This window comes from Antedon mediterranea, chromosome 3, assembly GCF_964355755.1.
Source record: "Antedon mediterranea chromosome 3, ecAntMedi1.1, whole genome shotgun sequence".
Classification (NCBI taxonomy): Eukaryota; Metazoa; Echinodermata; class Crinoidea; order Comatulida; family Antedonidae; genus Antedon; species Antedon mediterranea.
The window spans coordinates 29,278,563-29,288,652 of NC_092672.1; the positions used below are offsets into that span (position 1 = coordinate 29,278,563).

Genomic DNA, 10,090 nt, shown 5'->3' on the forward strand with positions numbered 1-10,090 from the left:
ATTGTATCTGTTTAAAAGTATTTTAATATATAAAAATATTTTTAATGCAAAATTTACAAACAAAAAGAACAAAAATTGACTTTTCGATACCGAAACGTTGTATTGAAAATATTTAGTAAACGTCTTAATTCATAATTTATACAGAAATAATCTAAAATATGGACAACTAGGCGACCATGATGTGATGTCAACAGGACAGCGACTCTTAAAAATGTCTGGCACTATCTGTTTAATTTAGAATATAAAAATTATAACATAAACCTGATGAAGAACAATATAAATATATATAATATAAATATAATTTTTTTTTTACAATTCAAGTTGAAGGTGTCAATCTAGTTCTATCCATCTAGATAAAAAAAATTATATATATATCGCTATAGCAACAATAAAGTATAAAAATAAATTTGTATTCTCCAATGAGGGCATAAAAGGATTTGCGGCAATTGACAAATTATTTCAGATTACAGAATCTCATTTGAGATCAATGACACTTCTCGATTTGGCTCAACTGTGGCTATTCTAATTGACACGCATCATTAACTTTTAGATGCATTACTTTAGCTCGTTGAGAAGAGCCTGACTGAGCGTGTCTACGTTTTATAGAGTAATTTGTTGATATTCTTTTGTTTATCTTATCTGTAACTTTAAATAATATAAGTGTATCGCTTGTATGAATTAGCTAGCTAGTATTAAATTTAAACAACCTTTCAAGAAAAGTATGTGCTTATTCTTTCTGCGTTTTTTTTTTTGGCGGACATCTTTAAGATTCTCAATTTCAAAATTTCTAAATTTCAGGAGGAGAGTTGGAAAGAGATTTATAGTGGAGATCCAACAGCGTTAACCAAACAACAAAGAGACCAACAAGAAGCCATGTGGGAAATTATATTTACCGAAGCATCGTACCTTAAGAAATTGAACATTATTGTTGATGTAAGTGTTGTCTGTAACGTCCTTCATGAATTTCGTCTCACAATCATAGAAAAATATGAATATTCTGAACGATGCAGGTAGTGTGTGCATAAACGTGTCTAAAACTTAAGGTTTCTAAAGCTCTGTGTACAAACTAGTTTATTTTTTAATTTTTTTTTTTTTTACCATATTTAATGAGGGTGATCCATCCAGCAATTGCTGATCATTAGGGACCCTCAGAGGTTCACAACACAAACATTATACACAAGATGCTCTATATAAACAAAGTCTTATTACAAGTCTTTGGGAGTGGAGTTGTAATTTTGTCCTTAGAAAAAATCCTGACATGTGACGTGACTTGAACCCAGGACGCTTGGAGTGGTAGTCAAGCATCATATCCACCAAGCCACAACTCCACTCAAAGTTTGACAAAAAAGGTGTGATGTGCCCAAATATGGTAGTTATATATATCATCGTGTCCATATATGGGCACATCACATTGTTTTTTCACATAAAGTTTGATAGTGTAGAAACGAGCTTAAGGGACATGTATGTTTCACCTAGAACAATTATATTCATTAACCATATCTTAAATTTTAAATAACTGAAAATATGAAATTTAATTAAAACATAATTGTCTTTTTTTTTTAACTTTTAGCTTTTTTTATCAGTTCTTCTAAATGTACAACAGCATTTAATTTTGTGCGAGGTAAGTTCATCTTTTAATTGGTTTTTTATTTCTTGTTATTTTATTATAAATGAACCATCATACAGTACACCCATAACTTTATTTTCACAATGGTTAGAGTATTTTGAGATTACAAAACTCTCCTTTTTTCATTAAATTTTGTATTTAAATGCGTTAAATTTCTTTAACTTTGAGATTTCAATGTTGTTTTATTTTCTTAGATCGATTCAGAGAAGTTATTCAGTAATATACGAGATATTCAGGATTTGCATATTAAATTTTACAAAGAGTGTCTGCATGATGTACTCCTAAATGCCAGAACAGCAAAAAGTCTTCTCTCCCCCGTTGACATTGCCAAAGCCTTTGAAACAGTAAGGATTGCATTCCAAATCTGACTTTCCTGTATCTTCCATATGAGAGATTAAATAGCACCCCTCTGTATTCTGTTAACATTAATTTTAAGTAGTGAGCTCTTTCCGAATTCAGTTTTTCCTGTTTTTTTTTTTTTTATATTATATTTCACTCAGTTTTTGAGTGCTTTCATTCCTCACTGCTATTACTGACATTTTTTCTGAAATAATAAATAATGTTTTCATTCTATTCATAGTTCCAGGAACGCTTTTACCCATATAATAAATTTTGCAGAGAAGAAGAAAAATGTTTGCACTATCACAGGGAAAAACAAAAAGAGAATGATGCATTTAAACTGTTTGTAGACGTAAGTAATTCACATTGAAATCAGCAGAAAAACAAATATTAAGAACAATTTGCAATAGACAAACGGGTCAGTAATAAACAAGAATATTTTTTTTAAAAAACGCTGCTCGCTTATTGTTATTGCTGAGGTCAAGTCTGGGGGTCACTTCATCAAGCCTAGATACTTCAAGTATCCTATTACAAACAAAAACTTCAATGGACTGTGACAGTGAATTATAGTAATATCATGGGACTCACAAATACCAGAAATGCTTTGGGATTTGTCATTAGACTCTTTTCCCAGCCGTTTTTTGGATTCGACAGGTGGTACCTATAAATTATAGTCGAGTTTCCATTTTAACAAAAAATGTCAAAGTGTAGTACTATACTGCTGCTTGATTTCATCTAATGAATGAGTCATCTCGTGTGACGTAGCGGGCTAGAGCAGCAGCGTGAAAATATATAATCTATGTTATTCCTTTTGACCATTTACACAACGCGGAGTGGAGTTGTGGTTTCCACAGGATAGATACAGATTTTATGTGGGGCAAGTGCACATTTTTCCGCTTAACGTTGCCGCTTGTCTGTGTAAATTGGCCTTACGGCAGTGCGTGTCCTTTTTAGGAATGTCCCTTGAATAGGTGTGGCTGTATTGTTTAAGCATTTATTGCACCTTGCTTATATCACAGGAAAGTTTCATATAAATTGGGATGTGCCCTGAATAAAGGGTTAGTCGTTGTGTTAAATTATACCGTTTATTTTCCTTCATTGGTTTCACAGAAAACTTTACCCTAAACACTGTAATAGAGTAGACAATATTCATATCTGCTTGTAGCCATTAGCAACTTGTTTTTGTTTTTTCACAGTGGTGTGAACAGCATACAAAAAGCGAGAGGCGGTCCTTGGCTGAGTTACTTGTATCACCTATGCAAAGGTTAACAAAGTATCCACTGTTGTTAGGTGCTGTCGGCAAGAAGGAAGAGGACCAAGATGTGCAGGATCTGGTGAAGCAAAGGGTAAAAATGATTTGATGATTAACAAGATTTGATGATTTATAAAGATTTGAAGATTAGAAAAGATTTGATGATTAGAAATGATACTGATACTGTATGTGATACTTAATTGCCTTGGAAAATTTAGTTTAATAAATTTTCGTCATCTTCTCATAATACATATGATATTAAACAACATTTTATTCTCAAGGAGACAGAAGTAGGTTCGTTCATCCGATCTGTAAACCATGAAGTCCGCAAGGATCACGAGTTAGAACGTCTTGAAGAAGTCGCCTCAAGAATCGAGTCATGCGATATCGTTGACTCATGCAATACTGATGAGTTGACTCAGGTAACATATGCAAATTAACAGGCATTAAACAAAATCTAAACCGCTTGGTAATATACTGAATATTATATGTCTACTAATTAATAACAATAAAGATGAGGAAACCTGTGAAAATGAGAAAAAGTAACCCCAATTGAGATTTGAATCCGGAACCTTTAATCCTTTAATCCTAACCATTAAACCACTGGGGCTTTCATGATATTTTTCAAACTTGATTGGATAGCGACTCTTTAACACCCTTAGTATGGTACGGCAAAACAGCACTAGTAATTGGATTGGAATTAATCTCAGACCGAAGGAACTTAATTTATCGCAGAAATGGATTTGAAGATGGTACTAAAAATGCATGCATCTGCACAAATTTGTAACAATTTTAACCAATAGGAAGTGTATTTGGGCACTATTTGATTACTATGATTGGTCAGTTTAACAGAGCAATACACATGCATATGCTGTAGTACTAAATTGGGACATCTTGTAACAACAAAAAACGTGGCCTCTAGTCGGTGTGTTTTTCTCAACATTTCACAAGGGACCCATGTGAAATCTCTGGAGATTTTCCACACAATTGTTTTCACACTATGCAAGCTTGGTTACAATGTGTCAATTTTTTTTAGTTGATGTTTTCAATATGCCTAGTAGAAAACAGGCTTAATTAGGTAAATCACGGCTAGTTTACTTTTATATCACATAATAAATTGTGAATATATTTCATACATAGAGATCAGGCTAAAGTAAATATCATAATAGCATATTTCTTTATCTTATGTAGTTGTTGGCGCTGAAAGCCTTAAATCTGAAGTCAGCTATGCCAAATGCAATGCCAGACCAAGTAAGATGGTTGATTCTTGAGGGACCATTGAAGATAAAAGACCAGGAAAACAAAAAGGTATAAATAATACATACAAGTTCTTGATTTCATGTACGTTGATAGTGTACGTTTAATAATGCAACATAGAGGTAGTTATGCCCAGTGGCGTAACGTCTATGAGCGCTCACTGGCTAATACGGGCCCCTAAGCAGTGCCTAGAAGGAAAAAAAAGGCATTAAAATACGTTGAAAAAGGCTAAAAACACCTGAGGCCTCCAGTGTTCCACTTAGGGTTCCTAAACCAAGGGCCTAAGGCCTCTGTGTTATGCCACTGGTAGTGCATGACTGGAATTTAAATGAAAACATTGTATTGATAGGTGGATGCCACAGGTTTACTTTTCACTGATATGCTACTTGTCACAAAGAAATCTCTGAAGAAAGGAACCAGTGTCAAAATGAAGGTCATTAAACAACCAATGAGAATCGATCGTTTGCAGACTATGATTCTGAAAGATGGAAGTAAGTATACAGAAACAGGATAAATTTGATTTCATCCTTCGCAGCACCACTGTACAATACAGAGTATCCTTAAGCTCTATCTACACTATCAAACATTATGTGACAAAAAATGTGATGTGCTCAAATAAGGACATGGTGATGTCATATCACTACTATATTTGGGCATATCACTACCATATTTGGACATATTAAAAACAAGTCTGATAGTGTAGACAGAGCTTTACAATTGTAATTATATTGGTACTCTTTTATTTATTAATTCAATAAAAATCTAAGGTTGTTTTGACACCCATCCAGAGCAATTTCTTTTTCCACTGTTGTCTCCTGCATTTTTTCCTTCCATTGTTATGCAATCTGCAAAAAGTAAATTTACTTATGTTTCTGTAAACAATGTACTTCAGGTGGTTTTGCGGTGGTGTATGAAGATGAGTATGGATGTGCAGTGTCAGCTTTTATTGTGCAATCAGGGATGGCAACGAAAAAATGGTTGGAAAGTATCAAGAACGCAAAGGTACTTTAAAAAATGTTTTTATATCATGCATATCATCAAGAGAAGGCCCAATAATTCAACCAAACCACAGTCTTAATTTAATGTTAGATAAGGTTTACAGTCCAACATGTACCCTGGAGGAAATTCCAGTTGAAAAAAACAGTTATAAAATTCCAGTTAAAACCAGTTATAAAATTCCAGTTAAAACTAGTTAATTCAACTGGTAGAACTGGTTTCCAGTAAATAACTAGTTTTAACTGGTATTTAAAACATTTCCAGTACGTTTCTGTCAACAAGTTACAGTTAAAACCAATTTATAACTAGAATTTCGGTTGATACTGTATGTACAGTTGTTAACTGGAAGTCAACTGGATTTTTATCCTGGTTAGTTCCTTAGGAAATAGGGGTAAAGTTGTGGATTTCTCAACATTTTGCTTATGATACTTACATTCTTCTAGAGTAATGCTAAGCATAAAGTAGATATGACACAGGTGTTTACTAAAAACATTTCAAAATTATTCAACTTCAGTTTACTACATTTGGTTTACTCGTTAACCTGTTTCGCAATTAATTCAAGATTTTTAAGAAACTTGAATAAAATACATTTGATCTACGTTGTAACAAATCAACTGTTATTGTAATAAAAATATGTAGTAACTGAAGTATAATAATTTTGACATTGAAAAAAAAACGAAAGAGAAAGCGATACAGTGTTATTGATCGAAATTTCTTTAGATATTTATGTATGTGAATTTGTCTCGCAAGAGTGAACAGAAGTTTATAGCTCCAGGTTTTACAAAGTAATGTATTTCCTTTTTCTATAGCAAATGTATAAAGATGTATGTACCAAAGATGCTGACGAGATTTATGAATCGGTCACGAAAGTTCCAACCGTAATTCCAGACAGTTCAGATCCAAAGACGCCAGATCAGTTCCTGGAATCGGAACCACTTCCTACAGTCATTGTGACACCGAATATTGGTTTAGACGACAGTTCAAGCTTGGGACAATACAGTATTTCCTCCGAATCCAGTCCTTTACCTACGCACAGTGGGAATATTATGTTTCCATCATCGTACGATGATGACGACTACTCCGATACTAGCGAACCAGAATCATTCATTCCTAATAGAACAGTCGTGCCACCTACATCGCTTCAAGCGAAAGCTGATTTCAAAACGTGTCGTAATAAGAGTGAAGGTGATCGAGAAACAGATGAAAAGCGCAACAAATTACTGCTCACTGCTTCGCTTGATTCAGCAAATGTACAAGGAGAAGGGAATGATAACGCATTTGAAAATCCAATTTTACAACAAAGATGGGACGTTTTGGCTAAATCGAGAGGCGTGATATCGGAACCATCTGCATCCATAACATCAGTGACAGAAGAGTCACCGAGCAGCTTTAACGAAGAAGATGAATTAATTAACGGGCAATTCAAAGCCGTGTACGTCCCTGGATCAGATAGCGACGAAAACGCTGATTTAAGCGATGATGCTCCCGTTAAAAATCCATCTCCTCCCACTTCTCCGGTTAAAAACGGTCAAGTGTCCAACGGTAAAATCGAAGAACAAAAAGACGAAAAGAAAAACAGAGCTTCTATGACCCGATCTGATGCTGTGGAATATGATGTTTTTACAAGCTCGGAGAAAGTAAATGAGAAAGTTAATGAGAATAACTCACCGCAGAAGACGGTTATTACATCCTCCCCGAAACCAGTTCATGATGCTAAAAAGAAGAAAGCGCGTAAACTAAGCAAGACCCTCAGCGGTAAAAGTAAAGTATTGTCAGTTTTTAGGACAAAGAACAAAGATGAATCTCCATAAAAGATGGGCAGTGACACCTAACCAGTATGTAAGTACAATAAATTATTTGCCTCCAAATAAAGACAACTTTAAAAAGACAAGTTCATTGACCTTGTCTCTAAATATACAGTAATTTGAGGTCCCTGAGACTATATTTGTACCACTTGCTCTCAAGCCAGTATAATATATTACATATATTTTCATATTTTCTTTCTAATTCTATCTTTTCCAGGCTGCGACTTTGTTGTTAATGATACACCAGGATGAGCAAGTTGAACTTAAAAAATCATCAGTTAGGTCAAAATTAGTAGGTTTTCTTCAACTGCAAAAGATTATCTTTGAACTAGAAACAATTTTTCAGGAAGTATGAAATACACATTGAACTATGGAAAATTTTCCATAAGTGATAACATAAAGATGTTATAATATCTTTATGGTGATAAGGACCAAGATTGTGTGTTAATTTTGTTCGGCTGTTCCTGAGAAAAACCTATTAAGCTTGTCTACACTATCGAACTAGTTTGACAAAAAATGTGTGATGTACCAAAATGTGGTAGTGATATTCCCAATTATGGTAGTGATATGACATCATTTTTTTGGTCACATAAAGTTTGATAGTGAAGACAGAGCTTTAGGGAGCTTTTTGATTTACAAAGAGTGACAACCAAACTATGTGCGCATGTGGAGATAATGGGATGTGTGTCCTTGCACCCCACATCGACACAGGTTTCATGGTTTCTACAGGTAGGTTCATATTTACTTAGAGTTAGTAATAAATATGACTTAAAGCAAAATAGCTTACTCAAAGTTAGATGATTTTTATGATAAGCACATATTGATCAATCTCACCCTGGATGTGTATGATATATATGTTTAAAATGCCTTATGTTATCTCTTTTGTACTTTTCATATAATTATAGAATAGGCTACTACTTAGCCTTTATGCCTACTAAATGCATGTCAAAGGTCAATGGGACTGGATCTCCATAGTTAGGAAATTAATGTGTCCATTAATGTTTTTATGGATATGAGGTTTAGCTGAGAGTTAATTTTCCTGCGTTTTATTTAGGAGGATGTGGCTCTTAAAAGTAGTACACAGGCTTTACAAAAAAAATATGTAGAGCAATTAGAAAAAAACAGATATATACTGTTTATATATTTTCAACTTCAAATCTCTTGGACATTAATATACACAAGTGTTTCACACATTATTAATTAAACAATTCTAATTGTTTACATACAGTGTGTACTTCTCATTTTTTATTTCATTATTCTAATATTTTCATAATTCTCTTGTACATACACAAAATTTGTAAATTGTACAATATTCATTTTCTTATTGAAATATTATTACAACAAGAAAGACAAAATATACATGGTCGATGAATTTTGATTATGTGCAATGAAAAATGCCGACCTCATAGTGTACAAACATCAATCAACAATTCCACAATGTGAAAATTCATTTTATAACTTATAAAATACTAAACATATAGGTATATTTTAACTGAAATAAGGTTCAGTTTATATTCACAATTTGTATTTAAAAATTATCGTAGGGAACGTTATGTATAATTAGGTATATAAGAATGTTATATTTAGTATGGTTATTAACTTATGTTACATAGTTTCTACATTTTATTTATTAAATTTGTTTATAATCAACTCTGTATAAAATAAGATAATTATTGTGTGTATACAAAAGTTTATAAGATCAAATTATTTGTACTTAAGTTAATTAATGTAAATCGTTAATATTAATTATAATAATAATAGCTACATGTATGTAATATGTAAGATATGTAAAAGACATATATTGTATATATGTCAGTATTCGATTTGTTAACTTAGTATAATAAATGTCAATCAAATGTAGAAAATGCAGTACATTTATTGTAGACCTATGCTTCTGTTTATAAGATTGTACAATAAATTAATATTGATTATTGATACATTGGTGAGTATTTATACACTGATTAATATTGGTATATTTATTGATATTGATATATTGATTGATATTGGTATATTTATTGATATTGATATATTGATTGATATTGGTATATTGATTGGTATTGATATATTGATTGTTATTGATAATTTGTTGGAATTACTGTATTTATCGATATTGATATATTGATTGATATTGGTATATAGATTGGTATTGATATACATTGATCAATAATATATTGATTATTAGTGGCAGATATCAATATATTGATAATTGGTATTGATATATTGGTTATTATTTATTGATATCAATATATTGATTATTATTGATTGATATCAATATATTGATTGTATTGGTGAAATTTTAGTTAAATAGAATAATAAATGATATATTCAATGAAATGCTGTTAATTTTCATATCAACCAATTGTAATCAATACAAATGAAAATGATGATTCATGTGTTTGTGTATATGCTTATAGACATAGTTATTACGACAGTGTCTAGATAGTCAACAGTGATGCAATAACTGTTAATGTATGGTTAGGCTTCATCATAATAGAGATCTATCTGGTTTATAAACAATAGAGAAATACACAGATTAAGTAGGCCCTTTAGTGTATAAAACGTTTAATTGGAGGGACTGAATTCAACTATGAAGTCTAGGCCTAGATCCAATTTTGATTGATCGATTGTTTTTAATACCACTATTCATATTAATTCAGCATATTTGCTGTGTTATAACATTTCGGTTATCATAATGACAATATAAAAATTGTAAATAATAATATGGTATACATAAATTTATACTTTAACGTGTACATGAAAATTTACAGAAATTATTAATTTAATTACTTGTTTTGTATCTCAGCAATCACAAAT

At 32.1% G+C, this 10,090-nt stretch overlaps 1 protein-coding gene across 14 annotated transcripts in view; it reads left to right on the forward strand.

Annotated features, from left to right (window-relative positions):
* LOC140045162 (pleckstrin homology domain-containing family G member 6-like) overlaps positions 1-9,140 on the forward strand; it is a 103,071-nt gene extending 93,931 nt beyond the window's left edge. For all 14 annotated transcript variants that reach the window (XM_072089951.1, XM_072089952.1, XM_072089940.1 and 11 more), the window contains 11 exons: positions 799-933; positions 1,571-1,621; positions 1,822-1,971; positions 2,208-2,318; positions 3,163-3,312; positions 3,500-3,640; positions 4,410-4,526; positions 4,825-4,966; positions 5,368-5,477; positions 6,281-7,310; positions 7,494-9,140. In XM_072089951.1, coding sequence (XP_071946052.1) covers positions 799-933; positions 1,571-1,621; positions 1,822-1,971; positions 2,208-2,318; positions 3,163-3,312; positions 3,500-3,640; positions 4,410-4,526; positions 4,825-4,966; positions 5,368-5,477; positions 6,281-7,282 — 2,109 coding nt within the window. In that variant the 3' untranslated portion in view covers positions 7,283-7,310; positions 7,494-9,140. The remainder of the gene's footprint in view (positions 1-798; positions 934-1,570; positions 1,622-1,821; positions 1,972-2,207; positions 2,319-3,162; positions 3,313-3,499; positions 3,641-4,409; positions 4,527-4,824; positions 4,967-5,367; positions 5,478-6,280; positions 7,311-7,493) is intronic.
* Positions 9,141-10,090: the final 950 nt, after the last annotated feature.